Source organism: Toxoplasma gondii, chromosome X (assembly GCF_000006565.2).
Source record: "Toxoplasma gondii ME49 chromosome X, whole genome shotgun sequence".
NCBI lineage: Eukaryota > Apicomplexa > Conoidasida > Eucoccidiorida > Sarcocystidae > Toxoplasma > Toxoplasma gondii.
In genome coordinates, this window is record NC_031478.1 from 2,539,768 (window position 1) to 2,558,172 (window position 18,405).

Consider the following 18,405-nt stretch of genomic DNA (forward strand, 5'->3'; position numbering starts at 1 on the left):
CTTGCATTTTCGTGACTCGCCGTTTTCTCTGCATGCATCTTCGCGCGGTGAGCGCGACCCCCCCACAGCTGCGGTGTGGGACGCAGGTTTGCCCGCATGTCGGCTAAAAACAGCTCGCGTCTTTTCGCTTCAGACTGGCGCATGCGCGCCGGGGGAAAAAAGTCCCCCAACGCATCTTTCCACGGCAGCCGTGTGGCGACAACGTCTCTGGCGGATTCGCGCGTCCGGAAGGAAACAGAGCGGCCATTCGCTGGTTGTTTGGAGATTCGAGTTGCACGAGGTTTCATTGTCTGTCGGACCTGGTCCATGTTTTCTGCTTTCTGACGCCTCTTCCGTGGGGAGCGCCGAGCCTGTACTGGGCGCCTGAAATCGCCGTGTGGGCAACCGACCTCGCGTTCTCCAAAATGTCGATCCAAGTCTCCAACAACCAAGACTTCCAGCACATTCTCCGTATCCTCAACACTAACGTTGACGGACGCGAGAAGGTTGTCGTTGCGCTCACCGCCATCCGCGGTATCGGGCGTCGCGTGTCGAACCTTATCTGCAAGAAGGCAGACATCGACACCAACAAGAGAGCGGGCGAGCTCACGGCCGACGAAATCAGCAAAGTGAGTGGCGCTCAGAAAAGAAGGGAAATCTGAAAAGAATCCGCAGACGCTTGGAGAGTCCACGCTCCTTAGGGAAGGTGGAAAGTGTGCGCCGGCCGGCCGCGGCAGACACCCGCGGGGCGGGGGCGCAGTGGGCGGGCAAACAAACCGAGAGCCTTTTTGTAGATTTTCGGCGCCCGCTGTGTTCATTGTGTAAAGAGGTCCTGTTTGTGGAACTAGGCGGGGAAACCGAGTGTTCGAGCAACTAGGGCAGAGTGTATCCAAGCTAGGTCTCCGCCCGTAGCAAAGTGTGCCGGTTCTGCATGCTCTCTCGCAACTTGCGGCAAAGTTCGAGAAACCGCGGGTGGGCTCGTTGACGTGGTGAGTAATTGAGGTTCCACGCATGTCGGTGTTGAGGTGGAAGTCGGTGGATCCCCGAAGCGTTTTGGTTCTCGATTCCATATACACTGGAGAGGCGGTGCTGACCTCGTGCTCAGCCCGTGGGATGGTAGCCCAGTTCCTGTCAGTTCTCTTTGGTGTCGCTCCCTCATGCGGCAACAGCTCCTTTCTGCGACCGTAGAAGAGGCTCCCCCACACTCTGGAACCGTCCAGGTGCGCCGTCTCTGCAGAGTTATTTTCACTGAGCCGTGTTCTCGCTCAGGTGTGTAGCTGTCGTCTGGACTGGTGGTGCATGCATCTCTTGTTTGAGCGTGCGTGACGTCTTACCATTCGTCCGTGTGTTGTTTCTGCGAATGGAGAAAGGTCCAGCTGTCGCCTTTGTGTGTCGCATGTCCTCCAGGTCGTTGCTATCGCCTCGACTCCGCAGCAATTCAAGATCCCGACGTGGTTCCTCAACAGACAGAAGGACGTTAAAGACGGCAAGCACAAGCATGTAGTTGCGAACGGTTTGGACACAGTGTGGAGAGAGGATCTGGAGCGCCTGAAGAAGATGAGGCTCCACAGAGGTCTGCGTCACTACTGGGGACTCAAGGTCCGCGGTCAGCACACCAAGACGACTGGCCGCCATGGCCGCACCGTTGGTGTCGCGAAGAAGAAGGGTTGCTAGACGTTTTTTGCTAGGTGTGCCCTCGTGGTTTTTCTGTGTTCTTTCGGTGTGTCAGCGTCTGTCCTGTGGGAGAGAAGCGGCGCTCTCTCGTGCTTTGCAGTGAGTCTGTGCCTCGGGGTGGCGCGGCTGCGGCAACATGCGTGAACCGTAGGTTAGATAGACTACACTCTTTTCCAAGTGTGGACGGGACGAACAGAGGCGGAGGCGAGGGGCTCCGAGAGACCAGGGAAAAACTGTGGCGCACTGAAGACTTGAAATTCTTTCACCTAGAGAAACCGGAAAGTGCTCGTATGCATTACCCCGCCCGCGACACCAGAAACCCGACACACATGGGAGGTCGGCGCCTTTGTTGCGATTCCGCGTGGATGGTCACGAAGCAAATCACACACTCGAGAGGGTGTAGGGGAAACTCTGGAAAGGCTCTTGTACCATCCTACTTTGTGTGTCTTCATAGATATACACCGCAGGAACTTCAGACCCAGACACACATCAGCTCACGAAAAGCGGAACCTAGACTGCGCATGTGCGATGGACAGTGAGCTGCTAAAGATCTTCAGAAATTACCGGAGGAGTCCATTCCGTTAACACAGCAAACGCCAAATGGGACTGTTGCGTAGGTGGCTACGAGGCAGTCGAGACTCTGGAACGATCCCTGAAGTGTGAACATCGTGATCTGAGTCCGTATAGCAGGGGTTTCCACTCGTAGTCAAGCACAAGGCTGTGAACGCACAGATGCGTTGCCTCATCGTAGGGGAGAGACGGAATTTCGGTCTTTTATGACTTTTTCTGCCGCTTCTTTCCAGCAGTTTAGGATTTCTCTGTGGAGCGCGTCTCCCGCAGCCGAGATTTTTTTCCTGCGACGCCCAACCTCCACCTCGCTCTTCCCTCGAGCAGACACCGAAACAGTCCCCTTTCTCCCGCCCACAGGTGGCGTTTTCTTCTCGTGTTCTCGCGCTGTGCGCCGCGCCATCAAGATCTGGAACGACTTGCCGGTCATAAAGGAGCGACGAGTTTTCGGAGTTGTCTGACTCGTTTCGCGCGCACTTCTGCAGTAGTTTGTGAGCGACAGAGGCGCCATTCTGTCCAGGACAGAAAGTGAACAGGTGCTCTGCTGCTTGTGAGGTCTCTCGGCTCTCCCAGTAAGAGACGAGGCCGACGGCCGCGGCGATGCCTGAGAGCGTCGGGCTCCGAGCGACTCCCTTCTGTTCGAGGAAACAGCTAGAGACAGTTCCTGTGGTAACAGAGGCAGTGTCTGGTGGCTTTCTGGAGCCTCATCGGTCTCACAGCGAGTTTTTCCAAGTTGCCGCATGTGCGTGGAGACCGCGGAGCACACGAGGCAAACGCCTTCGTCGGGCTTCAGACACTTCAGTGCATGCAAGGCCTTCTGCAGCTCCAGACCTAACGCGAAACGCAGAAAAATGGTGTATGGTGTGCAGAACCCCCAGAACGCGAGGCACTGGCCTCGAATGATCTGATTGTCACTTACTCTGGCTGTTTTCTTTGATTGATACGAGTATTTTCCAGGAGTTCGAAAGCAAAGACAGGCGGTGAAAAAAGGACGAGGAACGGGAAAAAACACGGGAAAACGATCGGAATTCTTCTGTTCAACGGGTACCCTTTCAGGATCGCAAATTGTCAGGTTCCGTTTTCGATGGAACGCAGACGAAAGGCCGTCGGAAACGAAAAGCTAGAGAATACAAGTTGTGTAGGCGAATGCGGAAAAACGTCGGCCTCACGATACGAATATTCTGCGGAGTTCGCACACCATCATAATAACCATAAGCATATTGGCATGCATAGACACTCGGCACACCTTTGCATACACTTGTGTGTTTCCACACGCATGTTCACCTGTGTACAACCAAATATCTATACATATGCTCACGGAGAAGAAGGAACGCAGCAGTCTATTCATAAGAAAATGACAGGGATTTGACAGCCCATGATCATAGAGAAGCACTTGACTTGTTGCGTATGCCCACCTTGAACGTGTGTGATACTTTTTCGGAGTCCCTGGTGTTTCCTCCGGAGAGTGTCGACCATCGCGGCGTTTTGCCGGTTGTAGTACTCTGTTAAACGTTCGACTTTGCTTTCAAAAGCAGCGCGCTCCGCTTCGTGTGTTTCTGTCAGCCTTGCCGCTTGTCGCTCTCGACGGGCTTGTCGTGATGCTTCATGTTCCTGAGCATCCAAGCGCTGCTGAGCTTCGAGGCGTCTCTGCAGTTCCTCGGCTTCATCGTAGCGTCCTTGGTGGCCTAGAAAACATAAATGACCTTGCTTCCACCCTCATTTATTCGCTCGTCTGTGCCTCTAACATCCCTTTTTTCTCCAACTGTACGGAACATACCAGACCTCCAGGGGCAGAAGGCAGATGTCGAGATTCTGTTCTAATTACTCGTGGTAAACGCAATCAACGAATGACGGAAGGAGCATTCTTGCTTTTTGAAGTGTCGTACGTGACACTCTAGAATTACCATTCATCTGTATCATGGACACATCACTGTTGCCAATGTGTAAGGCTACGTAGATGAACTCGCGCCTACAGCCGCATACATCGCTTCTGCACAAGACTACTCCGGTATCTCAATAAACGTTGCGTTCTGTGTCACGCATTTCGTGTGCTCAACAAAGCAGTTAGTTGGCTGAGAAAGGTGCTAGAAACTCTGTTAGTGATGGTGAAAAAAGGATTCGAAACAGGGTTCCCTAATTCCTGGCTATCCGGCGACTTGGAGCACACTCATCTGACTCCACACTACTTTCTCAAGAGAGTCCAGAGAAGGAAGCAAAGTGTCAAACGTACTTCAGCCACCGAGGACACATTTCCTTTTCTGTCTTAGACTGCACTACAGCATCGAAGGATCAATTTTGTGTCGTGTAAGGTACAGCATCGGAACCAGCATCTCGTAGAAACAAAACGTTTTGTTGGAACACGGACGTCGGCGTTTCTACCAGATCTACTCCTCATGCAAAAGAGCGATACGCATTCTGACTTGGCCTCACTGAACCAAAACAGTCGATCTGTTAGCTTAGCTTCCTGCCTGATCTACGAACACTCTCGAGTCGGAATAGCGTGTGCGTTTCCTGACCGAGGTACTGCATTTTCTTTTGCAGGTCGAACGCCTCCTTCTTGAACTTCGGTTTTGACTTGCTGTCTTCGCCGGCTTCTTGCCACGAGAAGCTCTGGAGTTCTGCGCTTTGTCTGGCCTGCAGCTGCGACTTCCACTTTCGAATTCTGTCAACGAGCGCTGGAAGTTGTACCGTTTTCCACTGTGTCTCGAGTGCCTGAAGCTGGTTTCTGTACGCTTCGTCGGCATTAGAGAGCTGCTGGTACTGATGGCAAAAAAGGCGACAAAGACTCTCAAATTCACATCGGTACTGCAACTCGTTGAGAGCCGCCTGCGCCTCGCGTGCTTTCCCAAACTCAGCTGCGTCTTCGCATTCTCTCTGGTGCTGCTTCAAGATGCGCTTGATGGCGTATTGGAGATCCTCGTTCTTTGTCGACAGACAAGTCGAACTCTCCGACAACTCCATTTTCCACCAAAAGGGAAACAAACATTTTAGAAACTGCCGCGCGCTACAGAGGGCAGACTTATCGGGAGGAGGCAACGGAGCCTCGGGGGACCTCAAGACAGCGGTGGGGACGTGCCAAAAAAACGGAAAACGACACACAGAATCGAGTCTGTGGCATCAGTTTAGCTTAGACTTGAATGAAAATGTTTACTTCGCCCGTAAATTGGTTCAAAGAAGTCGCGAAACGGCCTCGAGAAGCGATGACATCGAAGCCCTTATTGAAAAGAACCGGCTCTGAGATGGCTCAAGACCTAATGGATTTCGAGGAAAATGGTTTTGGATGCTTACTCGTATGAGGCACAAAGCAGAATCTTTAGGCGTGGTTTAGCACACACAAACGTCGAGAAAAGACTTCTAAATTGCCTCTTTGACGCGTGGTTCTCTAGACGCGACAAACACGTCTGCCTTAGGAGAATCTACCGAGAACGTCTTTAGAATAGGCTCTCGCTCGTACGAACAAAGACGAAAAAGCAGACACCCTCCGCTATAGACGCTGGGAACGTGAATGCAACTGGAAGTTGCCATAAACAACGAAAACGTCTGTGTTCTACGCTGCACATCCTTACAGCGGACAAAAAACGACTTTGTTCGGAGAGCCGCTGCCTCCGTAACGGGTAGTTCCTTGATGGAACGGGAACTGGCAACGGGACTGAAGTGAAAACATAAAAAGCAGGTTCGGGGGCTGCTTTGCGACTAAAATTTACAGCAGCAAGCAGGCGATCGATGCCGCAGAAAACGGCACACGATGCCCATTTTGAACGTAAAAGGGGAACAATATGTGCGATCAGAAGGTGTGTTTTCTACATTTTCACTGCCGAGGAGTGATAAGAATGGGGGCAGAAAGTGAACAAAATGTCAAGTCTACAAAAAACTCGAGGAAGTCCGTTTTTGCAGGCGTTTTTCTACGTGGCGTACCACGCGCGAGAAAAAGCCACTCAAAGTGAGGGGCAGGCGTGCATCTGGCTGGATACTGAAAGGAAGTAAGGAACGTGAGAGTTTCTGGGTTGCTGGCACACGTCAGAATGAACAGATCCATTAAGGACAAAGATGACAAGGGTGTCAAAATCGGAACGAGGCAACATGCGTCACAGAACAGCCGAGGCACCCGGCTCGTGCGGGCGTGAGGAAGCCAAGTCCGTTGCATAGTCAGCTCGACGAATGGGAGGTAAACTGTCGTACCGTTCAAACGAACGAAAACGACCCTTTCTTTTCGAGGGGTTCTGCTGAGTTCGTTAGACAGGAAAGCCGTACAGCCACTCTTCTGGCTGAGAAGCGACTAACCACGAGCTCCGTCAAAGGAAGGGACTCTATAGATCCTCGACTGGATTCTATGTGTCCAACTGCCTTTCAAGGAAACTTAGAACGGATCGAGCCACTCGAAAGCGCTCCCACCGACGTTCTGTGTAGTAATCCACACGACTGTAGCGGCTTTTCGTGGCGCTAAGGCTGTGGCGCACATTGCATCACTACAAACGTAAAGATCATCGCTCAACCATGCGCTGTTTTTATCGCATTTTAAGTCGATGTTGTCTTTGCACCAGTGATCAGCCCTCATCATCAGGAACTGTGTAACTCGAATCGAATAAACAGAGACACTATAGTGTCCACGCTACTGAGTGTGACTCCAGTCATGAGATAGGGATATCCAAGTGATCGCTTTCGTTTCGCATCGCGGCGCCCCTTTCGTAGTGTCACACACGCTTCCTCAGAGACTGCAGTTTCACAGGTGTCTCTCTGTAGTCTTCTTCGAAGAAACCTGAGCTTGCAGAATACTACCAGGATACGAGGCAACAGACCTCCCGGTACAGGGAGAGCGGCGCTCGTGAGCAAGGGACCACAGAAAGGAACCGCTCGACCTGTCCGTACAAGGGATAATGTTTGCAAGTCGGTTTCTCAGTTTGAGGCAACAGTGTTTCCGCATGGTCTACTCCCTTGCCGTGGTTCCGCGCACTGCGTCATCACATTCCATCTAAGAACTGCTCACTTCGAACTGCATAAATGCGCCGGGCTTTGCGAACGGAACGGCGGAGACACTGTACAGAAGACACATGCAGCCGGAGCGGATTTTACGGAGAGAAAGGCACTTTTTTTGTCTGTGTCGGAAAAACGCTCGTTACCTGCCTAGATCCGCACGTTTGTTGAACTGTGTCCGCCTGTACATCCACTGTGCCCGCCGTCGAGGACTGCCGATCTGTCCCAGCGCATCGTTCCAGATCTTCATTAGTGCTTCCACACATGCATGCAAAACACTGAGGAATTCCGGTTTACAGTCCAGACTCCTCTTTTGGACAAAGAATCGGAACGTTTTTTGTTACATCTGGGAGCCGCGCTTCGCTCAGAAAGTGTCCTGCTGACATTCAAAGCATGCACACCTCTGCGCAGAAGACAACAAGACACGCGAGAGGTCCGTCTCTCGGGGAGAAAGCATATGTTTTATTTCTGTCAAGCGTGCAAAATTCAAAGGGAGGAGGGAAAAGCGGCCTCCAAAACCTTCTTCGTCTCCGTTGCCTTGTACAGCTCTCGAATGCAACACCGATAGCTGTGACACTTTTTCGCTCCATCAGCTGCCGCTGTCCCTTCTCTGTGTTGGTCGTCCTTTCCCGCTCGTTTCCTTCTTGTTTCTCGTCCTTGTTTCTCTGTCTTCTACCTGTCCTCTCCTCCAATCACCCTTCTACGCCATCTCCTGCAGCGCCTCCTCTACCGACTAACCGAGCTCTCGGTCTCGGTCTGCGCTGTCTCGCTCCGCCCGCCTTGCTCGCCGTCTCTCCGCAGCTTCCCCTGTTTCGTCTTGGCCATTCTGCGTCTGTCCTCCGTCTCTTCTGCTTCTTTTCTCTTCTCTTTCCTCCAAACATGTCGGCGCTAGAGCGACTTCTCGGCCCGACGCTTATCGGGAGAGGAGACCGCCAGGTACCTACCGCCTCGATCGACTCGGGTGTCATCGGCGTCTACTTCAGCGCCCACTGGTCAGTTGCGAAAGACACTGCAAATGCTTCAGTTTCTCCCCCGTTCGCACTCCAAACGAATGCAAACAGTTCCACACTTGAGGACTGAAAAAATGCGACACAACGACAGGCCCTCGACACTTGCACATCCATACGCGCGTATATTCGCAAAAGTTTGCGTATCGGTCTGCAAAAATCTGCGTACACAGGTTCTATGTCAGGCTGCCTCTGCATGCGCCTGTCTGTATACAGCTATATGTACCTACACATCCGCCTGTATGTAAATATGTATGCATGCGCGTGCGTATGTGGGCATGCATGTTTGCATGTAGGCATCTACGTGGAGAGAGAGTTGCGTGAAGAAGCGAAGGGGGCTGGGAGATGTCAGCATTGAAACGAAGCGGGAGGTGCTCTGTCGGCTGCATGCGTACGCTTCACAGGGGCTACTTCTGGCGGCTGACTGAACCTGCAACTCGCTGCAGAGAGACTCTGGACGCAAGAGCATATATATATATATATATATATATATAGGAAATATACGCATAGATGTATCTATGTGTGTGTTTTTACCCTTTCTCAGGTGTCCACCTTGCCGTCAGTTTACACCAATGCTCGCGAGGAGGTATCAGGAGTTGAAGAGTCTGAACAAAGCTTTCGAGGTGGGGACCAAAGAAGTTTCGCAGTTCCCACTGGCCTTCAAAGAGAGAGACACATGCGGAGTTCCGGTGCTGGTGTACGCGTGGATGCCCATACACCCCAGTGACCTTGAGAACGACCTTTGACCATGCTTGATGCTTGTCCTCCCTGTCTCGACTCTGTGCTTCGGCCTGCCCACTTCATCCTGCGGCACAGGGATGCGCAGGCATGGTAACTTCGACTTTTTCTCCTGAAGAAATCGACTTTTCCGGTGAACCTGTGTTCGTGTGGATCTCCGGTGTGCCTGTACACGGCTTCTCCTCTTGATGCGACCTCAGTCGCCACAAGCCTTGTCGGGTGATTGTCTCCACGCATATTGGGTTCCCCGTCGACGCCATTTCCCTGCTTGCATAGGCAAAAGATGCGCTTTTTTTCGAAATGTGCGCCTATTTCTGCAGGTTGTCTTTGTCAGCTCCGACCACGACAAAGCTTCTTTTGACGAATATTTCGGGTCGATGCCCTGGCTCTCTCTTCCCTTCGATGGTACTGCCTGCTGCATGCACACAGGAGTCTCTTGTATAGCAGCACAAGTCGACAGGAAGTTCGATGCCGAGAAGACGTAGCTCTGCGGAGACATAAGAGGATACGAGAGACGGCGGTCGGCGTACATGCTGATGTCGGTGGAGAGAGGTGTAGACATGTTGAGATGCAGACACAGAGGCACTTGTACATACACAAAGCAGTTGAGTCTGGGGCGTCGAGATAGGTCGCCAGAGAGAGACAGCTGTTTTTGATCGACAAATACGTACGGGTTTGGACAGACGAAAGTCAGATTGGTGGAGAGGACTGCGTTCACCGTGTGTCTCCAGTTTTTCAGTGACTCTCTTGTTTCGAGGCTTCTGAAGGCTTTCTTCCTTTTTTCCCTTGGACTTTGCTCACGCGAACCGTGTGCTCTGCCTTTCTCCTCTGAGCACACAAACGCGCCGGGTCCCGCTTCGAGTGTACGTACACCGCAGCCGGTCTTAGTGAGAAGTAGTGGGAAGCGCATCTGCAAAGGTGATAGACGATGGGAGCTTGTGGGTTAGCTTGTCTTCCAGACATTATTGTTTGATCTCGAAAATGGTTCAGGGGGCTCAAAGATAACTTTTTTTCGTGGTCCCTCGATCTGCATGCGCATACGCAGATCGCGCTCGAAAGGCTTCGCTGTCGCAGACGTACAGCGTCCAGGGCATTCCAACTCTCATTCTGATTGACAGCAAAGGTGCTTTGGTGGATCGAAACGGACGACAAAAAGTACGCGGATCTTGACGCTTTTCGATCTCTTGCGGCGAGAACAAAACGTTTAGCGCGGCGTCGACGTTTCTTTCGCCTCCGGTTGAGTCGCTCTTTGCATCTACGGACTCACCAGCCGCAAACTTTCACGGAGACACGCCGCCTTTCGTCCGTTCTTTCTTCCCCACTCGGCAGTCCACAAACATCTCATTGTCTCTCAGCCTCTGCGCACTCACCGCATCGAGTTGAAGACTTGGTTGCGTCTGTCTAAAAGTCGCTGTGCATCTCGACTGCGTCGCCGCTTACGTCCAAATCGTTGTCTATACGCAAATGAATCTAACACCGGCACACAGAGAGACAACTGAATTTTCAAAGAATTATTCATGCATATGATCGCAGCCGTTTTACGTCTTCGTAGGTCTTCCTTTGTGAGTGGTGGGAGATATTCGTTCTGCACTTTTTGCCTGTCGAATGCAAGATTCTGCATGACTCTGCTGGCCTCGCTGACTCCTCTCTGCGACTCTCAGGTGTTCGATGCAACTTTTCCGCTGACCTTGCCAGATGTCGTCGATGCAGAGGTCAGAGGCTTGACTCTTGAAGGAGTCATCGACGCTATCAGCTCCGACGGAAACCTCAGCGAGGAAGCGAAGCTCACTGGATACTCTACCGTAGTAAAGATCCTCAACAAGTACGCTGAACAGCTACTCGCACTTGCTATATATATATATATATATATATATATATATGCATATGCATATATATGTATATATATGTGTGTATTTATATGCACATGTATACATACATGTTTATATATCTGTATAGATGTATGTGTGTAAAGGTAGACGTCAGCGTTTTTACGCAGAGCGACAAGCACAAGCATTTGTCATAGATACGCGCGCGTATACAGTGGCAAACATGTGCACATATGTATGTGTGTGTGTGTACCTGTATATATGTCTCTTTGCTTACCTACATATGGATATATATATATATATATATATATATATGGATATATACATATATATATATATATGCATGTGTGTGAGCATACTGGTGTACGTGTGTGTAGGTGAATTACCGTGTGGAAGGGAAGATGCTGAAGCAGGATGTTGAGGCGGAGAAAGAGAAATTCTTGTCTTGATTGTGTTTGCTTGATTCACTCGTCTTCTTCCGTATTTGTCGTGAAGCTTTTTCTTCTTCGCTTTTCAGCATCTTGAGCAATCCTGGAGATCCGAAGTATCTGATGTTGAAGAAAAGCAACGCTTCAGTTCAAGCGCGAGTAAGGCCAAGTTTTTACGTGCGTCTTTTTTCTCTTCGTGAGTGCATTATTTTCTGCTCTAGGCCTGTGTTTCTCTTTTTGTGTGTAAAACGACTCCTCCATTCAGCAGCCACACGCCTCAGCAGTCTTGTCGGTCTCTGGAAAATGTAGTCCTTCTTCGCAAACTCATGTAGACGTACCTCCTCGTTGCTCCTCTGTTCCCTACTCGATTCTTCTGCATAGGGGTCGGACTCTCTCTTTTCCGAGACTGCTTTCTGAAGGCTTTGTCTGGTCGTAGGGAGCCGAGGTTCAGTGTTTTCTTGATGTTTTTGTGTTTCCACTGTGTCTTCGGCGCTCCATTGCATCTGTGGATCGATTTCAGATCGGGAATCGAAATTTCGTGAAAATCTTGAAACTCGCTGGATTTCAAGAAACAGCCGACGCGTACAAATGCGGCGAGTGTCCTGACACCGCAAAGCTTCGAGTAAGTGTCTCATTCCGTTCTCCCCCCAAAAGATGTGTCAGTGAACTCTGCAAAACGCGCAGAAATGTTAAACTCTTAAAACTGACTGCCCATCTCTACATTTCCAAGAAAAGCCACGATCAAAGGCGCCTCCACAAGACGAATCAAGCACAGAGTTTTCAGCCCTCGCATGCTCTTTCGACTTGTGAGGAGAGCGTTGCTTTTGTACGCCCGAATCGTCGTTAAGCGAAAGTGCCAGAGAAGTCGTTTTTCTTCGGTTTTTCTCATTTTTCTCTCGCGCTTCTGCCTCTCTGTAGCGAGCTTTTTTGAGCAGGGTGTCTTCCTTTCTACAGTTATGCCCTTGGGCTTCCTGTCTCGTTTCTGTGTCGTCTCTCTTCGATGTTGCCTTGCGGTCTATCTCCCGTCGTTCACTGTGCATCTCTCCGCTGTCTTTTGACGTCTCGATCTGCTGCTTCGCAGGACGTCAGAGACGTCGTCAGCTCTCTGATGATGAGCTTGTCTTGAGCAGCTTCTTCCCTCGAAGAGCCTCTGCCGTCACCTCTGTCTCCTGGAGGCGGAGAAGAAAGATTCGGGACTTTTCTTCTGCAAAGGTGCAAGAGAGAGTGGGGAAGGACGAACAGAAGAGATCTTCTCCTTTGCAACAACCCTGTGTAGGGAAGCGCGAGCGTCTGCCTCTCTTGAGCAGCACGGAAACAACTACTTCGTCAGGCGTTGCAAGGTGCAGAGGCGTGAGAGGAAGAAGAACACTTCACAGAGACATGTCTGCGTTCGCTCGTAAGAAAACAGCGGAGAACAAAGACGGCTGTTTCTCGACTTTTCTGCTCGAGTGAAGAGCCCAGAGCGAGGGCAGTCTGCTGAAGACTCCCGAGATGGAAACGGACAGAAACGAGTGAAAAAAGAACACGACCGAGATCGCGGGACGAGGCTTTCTCGAGTTTCGTGAGAGCCGACTCGCGGCGTTTCTCCGCGTCGCTTCAAGCTCGGCACGCTAGGGAAGTCGTGGAAAGTAGAAAGGAAACACAGAGACACCAAAGGCGTCTGCGTCCAGGAGATGAGGGTCTCTCATTTCGCCGTTCCTTTTTTGTCTGGGGGAGCCTGAGGAAAGCAGCGATTTCGAGCGAACTGCAGGACAGAACGAAGGCGGAAAATTCGCTTGCCTCGCCGCTTCAGCACCCTGAAAGTTCCACATGAGGCACCCCCCCCCCGCGCAATTGTGAAGCGAGTCAACTCCCCCCGCGCGGCTCTTGTTGTATTTCCAGGTCGCAAGTGTGGCGTCCGAGGCGCCGAGAGAAAAGCTCTCTCGAGTTCACACCAAAAGCAAATGTGCATGCAGAAAACTTAGGGAACTAGAAATGCGAATCTGGGAGACACAAGTTTCAACACGGCCGGTGCAACCTAGGCGAAACTCGACAAACTGGAAAAATGGGCTCACGCGCCTGCTCATGTGCATTTGTGAGAACTCGCGGACTGCTGTGCGACCTGCGGTGCACCTCGTTTCCAATTTGAGAACGTGATCGCAAAAACACACGGCAGCCGCAGAGCAACGAGGGCGGATTCCTCGAGCCTGCGAGCAGAGAAATCCGCTTTGTGGCACGAGGCGTCAGAAAGCAGACGAACAAAGAGCAGTTCGCACAGAACACAACCCTGATTCCAGTGAAGCGATGTACACGAAACAGAATCTTTTTGCGGAGACACTCCAGAGAAGGCGTGAAAAGCAAACAGAAGACACGCAGTTGGCACACCAGGACTCAAAGTTTCAGCCCCTCAGTGGCGCGTTTCGCTTCTCCGAACAGAAAAATCCAGAAACAACTTGGCAGGAACGTCCTCTCGAGCGGTCAAGACTCGAAGAAGACTCCGGTAGCAGCTCTCCTTTTATCTACCGTAAATAGCTACCCGGGAAATAAAAACAGACACAAACGCCAAATACAGGTGTCTGTATATATATATATATATATTCGTATATATATATGTAGATATCTATCTATATATATATATATGCATATATATTTGTATATACAGATATCTCTTGTGACGGTGCAGTTGGTCTAGTTTGTACGTGTAGAAATCCAAAACTGCGAAAGGTCGTAGGTCGTGTGAGTGGATGTGTCAGCAGGTTGGATGTGAGGCATGTAGGACGCGAAATCTCAAGTTTTTTGCCGCAGAGAGTGTATGTGTGCTTCTGGGATTGTGGCCTGAGATCAGAAGGCGCGGTCGAAAAAGTTTATAATCCAGTTCCCTGTCGAATTGTGACTCTACCACACTAGCACAAAAGTGCACATTGTCTCCGCGAGAGCAGAAAAACCGTTGGTCTCCTCTCTGCAAACAGTAGGTCTGCAGACAGCGAGGCCGCGAGAGAAGAACGAAGACGCAACGTTTCGAGTGTCGCTGCAAAAGCTGCGGGGAGGTACGCCGGAGGTTGTCGGAGAGGGCGTGACGACAAAACAGCAAGACTTCTGTGTCGAACGTCCCCCCGAGGGTGTTTCGAATCGTGACTTTTTCTTTCGGATCTTCGCGGTTCTTCTCGACGAATAACAGAAAGTGGAGTGAGTCCTGACAAGCCAGTCGCAGGCTGCGTCCGGCGCGCCCGCCGCATCCCAGAGCAGTTCACAAATATGAGCGGTCGCTGTCGGACCGTTGTGCGCGCGTTCGCTTCTCGGTCTTGTGTCCGCCGGCCGGTCAGTTCCCCACTCTCAGCGGACCTGCTCAGTAGCGGTACGAGGCAGACTTGTACGGTCCCTCAGGCTTGATGCCGACGTACGCAGCCTGTTCCTGAGACATCGTGGTGAGTTCGCAACCGAGCGCAGGCAGGTGGAGACGAGCGACCTTCTCGTCGAGTTCCTTCGGGAGGAGATACACGTCGTTCTGGTACCGCTTCGTAGCGACGTTATCCCACAAGTCGAGTTGCGCGAGCGTCTGATTCGTGAAGGAGCACGACATGACGAAGGACGGATGGCCGGTCGCGCAGCCGAGGTTCAGGAGGCGCCCTTCGGCGAGGACGATCACGCCGTGGTTGTCTTCAGGAAAGATGAAGCGGTCGACTTGCGGCTTGATGTTCACTTTCTGGATGCCTGGCCAAGCGAGCAGACCGGCCATGTCCACTTCGTTGTCAAAGTGTCCAATGTTCCCGACGATTGCGTTGTTCTTCATCTGACTCATATGTCGCGCCGTGATGATGTCCTTGTTCCCCGTCGCCGAGATGAAGATGTCTGCCGTCGCCAGCTGGCTCTCGAGCGTTGACACGCTGTACCCTTCCATCGCAGCCTGCAGTGCGCAGATCGGATCGACTTCCGTGACGACGACTCGGGCGCCTGCACCCTTCATCGCTGCAGCGCAGCCTTTGCCCACATCTCCGAAGCCGCAAATGACGACGCGCTTGCCGCCGAGCATCACATCGGTCGCGCGCATGATGCCGTCCGGCAGCGAGTGTCTGCAGCCGTAGACGTTGTCGAACTTGCTCTTCGTCACGCAGTCGTTCACGTTGATCGCCGGGAACAGCAGTTCCTTCTTCTTCGCCATCTGGAGCAAGCGGTGGACGCCGGTCGTCGTCTCCTCCGACACACCCTTCAGGTTCGCGGCCATCCGCGACCATTTCTGTGGATCTTTCTGGAGGCCCTCCGCCAGGATCTTGTACACAACCTTCATCTCCAAGTTGTCTGTCGCAGCAGGATCTGGGAGTGCTCCCGACCGCGCAAACTCCTTCTCCGCCTTCACGCCTTCGTGAATCAACAGCGTCGCGTCCCCGCCGTCGTCCACCAACAAGTCCGGCCCGGCGCCTTCCCCCCAGGTCAGCGCCATCACGGTGCACCACCAGTACTCCTCGAGCGTCTCTCCTGGAGAGCCAAGAGACAGACGAGCGCAGCAGTGCATCAGGAGTCAAGCTCTTCGCCACAGACCCAGTGCGAAAACGCGCAGACGTTGCTCAGGTGTTCCTGCGGGGAAGCCGCGGGCGGAACTCCCAACCGGCAACCGCCACCAACTCTTCACAGACCTCAGAAAAGGAAACTGCCGGAAAAAAAGGCCGTGAAAAAACAAGTGCGACGCGACGCAAGCGGCCGACACGATCACGGAGACACCCGCCGAAACAACTTCCACGGCAGAGGAGAAAAGAGGAGCTTGACAGGAAACATGGCAAACCGCAGTCCGAGGGGTCGTGAACAAAAAGCCTACGAGACAGCCACGATTGCTTGCCCCCAAAAACTGGGATCCACTGACATCCGCAAGCAACAAAAAACGACGTAGAAACCAATGCACAGTCACACATACACATGCAAATATGCACACACATACATGTATATATATATATATGTATATATATATATATATGTATATAGTGAGAGAGGCGCAACGCCGCCCTGTCGAGCGTCAGTCAGTGTGTAGACAGACGAATGGTGAGAGGTGATGCCTATGTGTCGAATGAGGTGTGGAGTCTCGAGTGGGCATTTTTGCTCACCTTTCCAGGCGAAGACGGCGGCGGAGTTGTTTTTGACGATTGCGGCAGCTGCGTGATCTTGCGTGGAGAAGATGTTGCAGGAGCACCATCTGAGTTCCGCGCCGAGCGCTTTGAGAGTTTCGATCAGCACGGCTGTCTGAACAGTCATGTGAAGAGAGCCGCTGATCTTCGCCCCCTTGAGCGGCTGGCGGGGTCCGAATTCCTTGCGCAAAGCCATCAGGCCGGGCATTTCGCCTTCAGCGAGTTCGATCTCTTTGCGCCCAAAGGCGCTGAGAGTGAGGTCCTTCACTTTGCTTTGCTCCGCCATTTTCCGGCACTCAGGTGACGCCGAGATATCTCGTGGTTCGTTATCAAGGAAGGACGCAGAAGCGGCGAAGAAAGACAACCGAGAGAGCACACGAAGAAACGACGAAGGACAGCTTGAACGGAGCTGTCGAGACACCCCACAGAAGTTCTTGCGGGAGGCTGTGACGGAGAGGGAGCGTCCACGACTCTGGGAGGTTTTTGCGAAAAGAAAGAGAGAAAGAAACGGTTGGCGTTTCTGAAGGATGTGAGGGAAAGAAGACGAGGGAGAGCCCGGCAGAAAGCAGAGAGGCGAAAGGAAACCGTCGCTCTCTTGGCTGAGGAAAAGCGCGCGCATGCTTGCGGTGCTCGCTTCCCCGTCCGCCTGTAGACACACAGGCACTTTTCTCAGCGAGAAACTGCGGCTCTCTGCGTGGGCGAGAAAGAAGACTTTGCTTCGGAGTTCTTGCCGTCAGACGGTCACATCGGGGGTTTTGGGGAAAAACATCCTCTCGAGGGCGGGAAGTGACTCGTGGATGGCGAGAAAAACACCAGACTGCTTGGAGAAGGAACACACGGAAGCGACGGCAGTAACATATTGTGGCTCTAGACACAGACCACGACAAAACATACATTTGTTTATTTGGTGACGTTAGAAGAAAATGGTGTTAAAGTTGATAGACGATGTGCCCCCAGTGATGGTCGAAATCAAATATCTGGAACGATAAACTACCTGTTGACGACATGCACACAAGAATGGGTATCGGGAGGTTGTAGGTGTCGGGCCATTCGTTCACTTCTACCGTATTTCTGACCGACATTTGTAAAGTAGACCCACAGAGAGAAGGGAAGGCAAAAAACGAAGCGGCTGTCGCCGTGTTCTTAAACGTTTTCTCTTCCCAGCAGGCGACGTACTGAAAACCGACTCTTATGAGGCGTTTTCGCCTGTTCTGCTCGTGGCGGACTCCCTTTCGGCCATGCTATCTACGTCGACTCTTCCCCGCATTGGCTTATATCGAAAGGGCTATGAAACACTGCAAATTGTCTACAAACTCGGGAAGAAGTGACACAGTCGGTTCTGCCTCCCATGCCTACTTTGAGCGTCGAAGTCCGAGACGCCACCCACATCGTTTTCTCGGCAATCCCCTGATCTACTCTCGATACCGCGCTGCAGCTGCATTCAAATTCTTTTTTGTGTGCGTAAAAACAGAGCGAAACGCGTGCAGAAACTCCTCGTTTCTTTTATGAAATCGCACCTCCTTCGCAGTTTCGGGTTTGCACATCTTCCACCATGCGTTCATGCGGAGCTCACCTTTCCGAAAACTTTAATGCGAATTATCACAGCCGTTGCTTTTTCAGGCGAGTCTCGCTGTAAAACGCTTGACTCTGATGAGTCCGGTTGTTTCGCTAGTACTATCAAGCCTCTTCGTCGAAAAAGATTCCATGAAGAACCCCATGTTCACATGTTTGCATCACATTTTGCGCTAGCATTGGATCGTCCAAGAATGAATCAAGTATCGCAGATTGGATCCAGTGTCCCGTTACACTAGATAGACAGACCAGATGGCTTTCCCCGTTGTCCCAGAAGGGAAATCTCCCGTTCAGCTGGAACTAAGTTCACTCGGAAGCAAACAGAACTATCTAAGTATCACTGTGTTACCGTATTATATCGCAAACCACTAAGACAAGTGGAAGGGCGAAGCACGTCCTGACGAATGCGGACCAGCAATGTGACTACAACTGCGAATTCTCGAAATCCTTTCTTGTCGAGCTTCGGCGCTGTCGGGGTGAAACACTTGTGGTCTGGTGTGGTTCTCGATTCCCAGGCTGCTTATTTGTAACTTGCAGAGCTTTTTAGGAA

At 51.8% G+C, this 18,405-nt stretch overlaps 4 protein-coding genes across 4 annotated transcripts; 2 read left to right on the forward strand and 2 right to left on the reverse strand.

Moving 5' to 3' along the window:
* Nucleotides 1-18: 18 nt before the first annotated feature.
* On the forward strand, nucleotides 19-2,587 carry RPS18 (ribosomal protein RPS18). The gene is made up of 2 exons (XM_002366140.2): nucleotides 19-608; nucleotides 1,387-2,587. Exons 1-2 carry the CDS (start codon nucleotides 405-407, stop codon nucleotides 1,651-1,653), a joined length of 471 nt encoding a protein of 156 aa, XP_002366181.1. The 5' UTR covers nucleotides 19-404; the 3' UTR covers nucleotides 1,654-2,587.
* On the reverse strand, nucleotides 2,068-5,793 carry TGME49_225070 (hypothetical protein). The gene is made up of 3 exons (XM_002366139.2): nucleotides 4,737-5,793; nucleotides 3,636-3,905; nucleotides 2,068-3,051 (listed from the first exon to the last, which is right to left on the reverse strand). Exons 1-3 carry the CDS (start codon nucleotides 5,179-5,181, stop codon nucleotides 2,396-2,398), a joined length of 1,371 nt encoding a protein of 456 aa, XP_002366180.1. The 5' UTR covers nucleotides 5,182-5,793; the 3' UTR covers nucleotides 2,068-2,395.
* A 1,380-nt stretch (nucleotides 5,794-7,173) lies between these two features.
* Nucleotides 7,174-13,330, forward strand: TGME49_225060 (nucleoredoxin family protein). Its single transcript, XM_002366138.2, has 8 exons — nucleotides 7,174-8,183; nucleotides 8,743-8,821; nucleotides 9,257-9,341; nucleotides 9,982-10,091; nucleotides 10,598-10,758; nucleotides 11,280-11,349; nucleotides 11,711-11,812; nucleotides 12,272-13,330. Exons 1-8 carry the CDS (start codon nucleotides 7,585-7,587, stop codon nucleotides 12,314-12,316), a joined length of 1,251 nt encoding a protein of 416 aa, XP_002366179.1. The 5' UTR covers nucleotides 7,174-7,584; the 3' UTR covers nucleotides 12,317-13,330.
* A 688-nt stretch (nucleotides 13,331-14,018) lies between these two features.
* Nucleotides 14,019-17,970, reverse strand: TGME49_225050 (adenosylhomocysteinase, putative). The gene is made up of 2 exons (XM_002366137.2): nucleotides 16,263-17,970; nucleotides 14,019-15,642 (listed from the first exon to the last, which is right to left on the reverse strand). The coding sequence occupies exons 1-2, from the start codon at nucleotides 16,900-16,902 to the stop codon at nucleotides 14,516-14,518; spliced, it is 1,767 nt and encodes a 588-aa protein (XP_002366178.2). The 5' UTR covers nucleotides 16,903-17,970; the 3' UTR covers nucleotides 14,019-14,515.
* Between the last annotated feature and the right edge of the window lie 435 nt (nucleotides 17,971-18,405).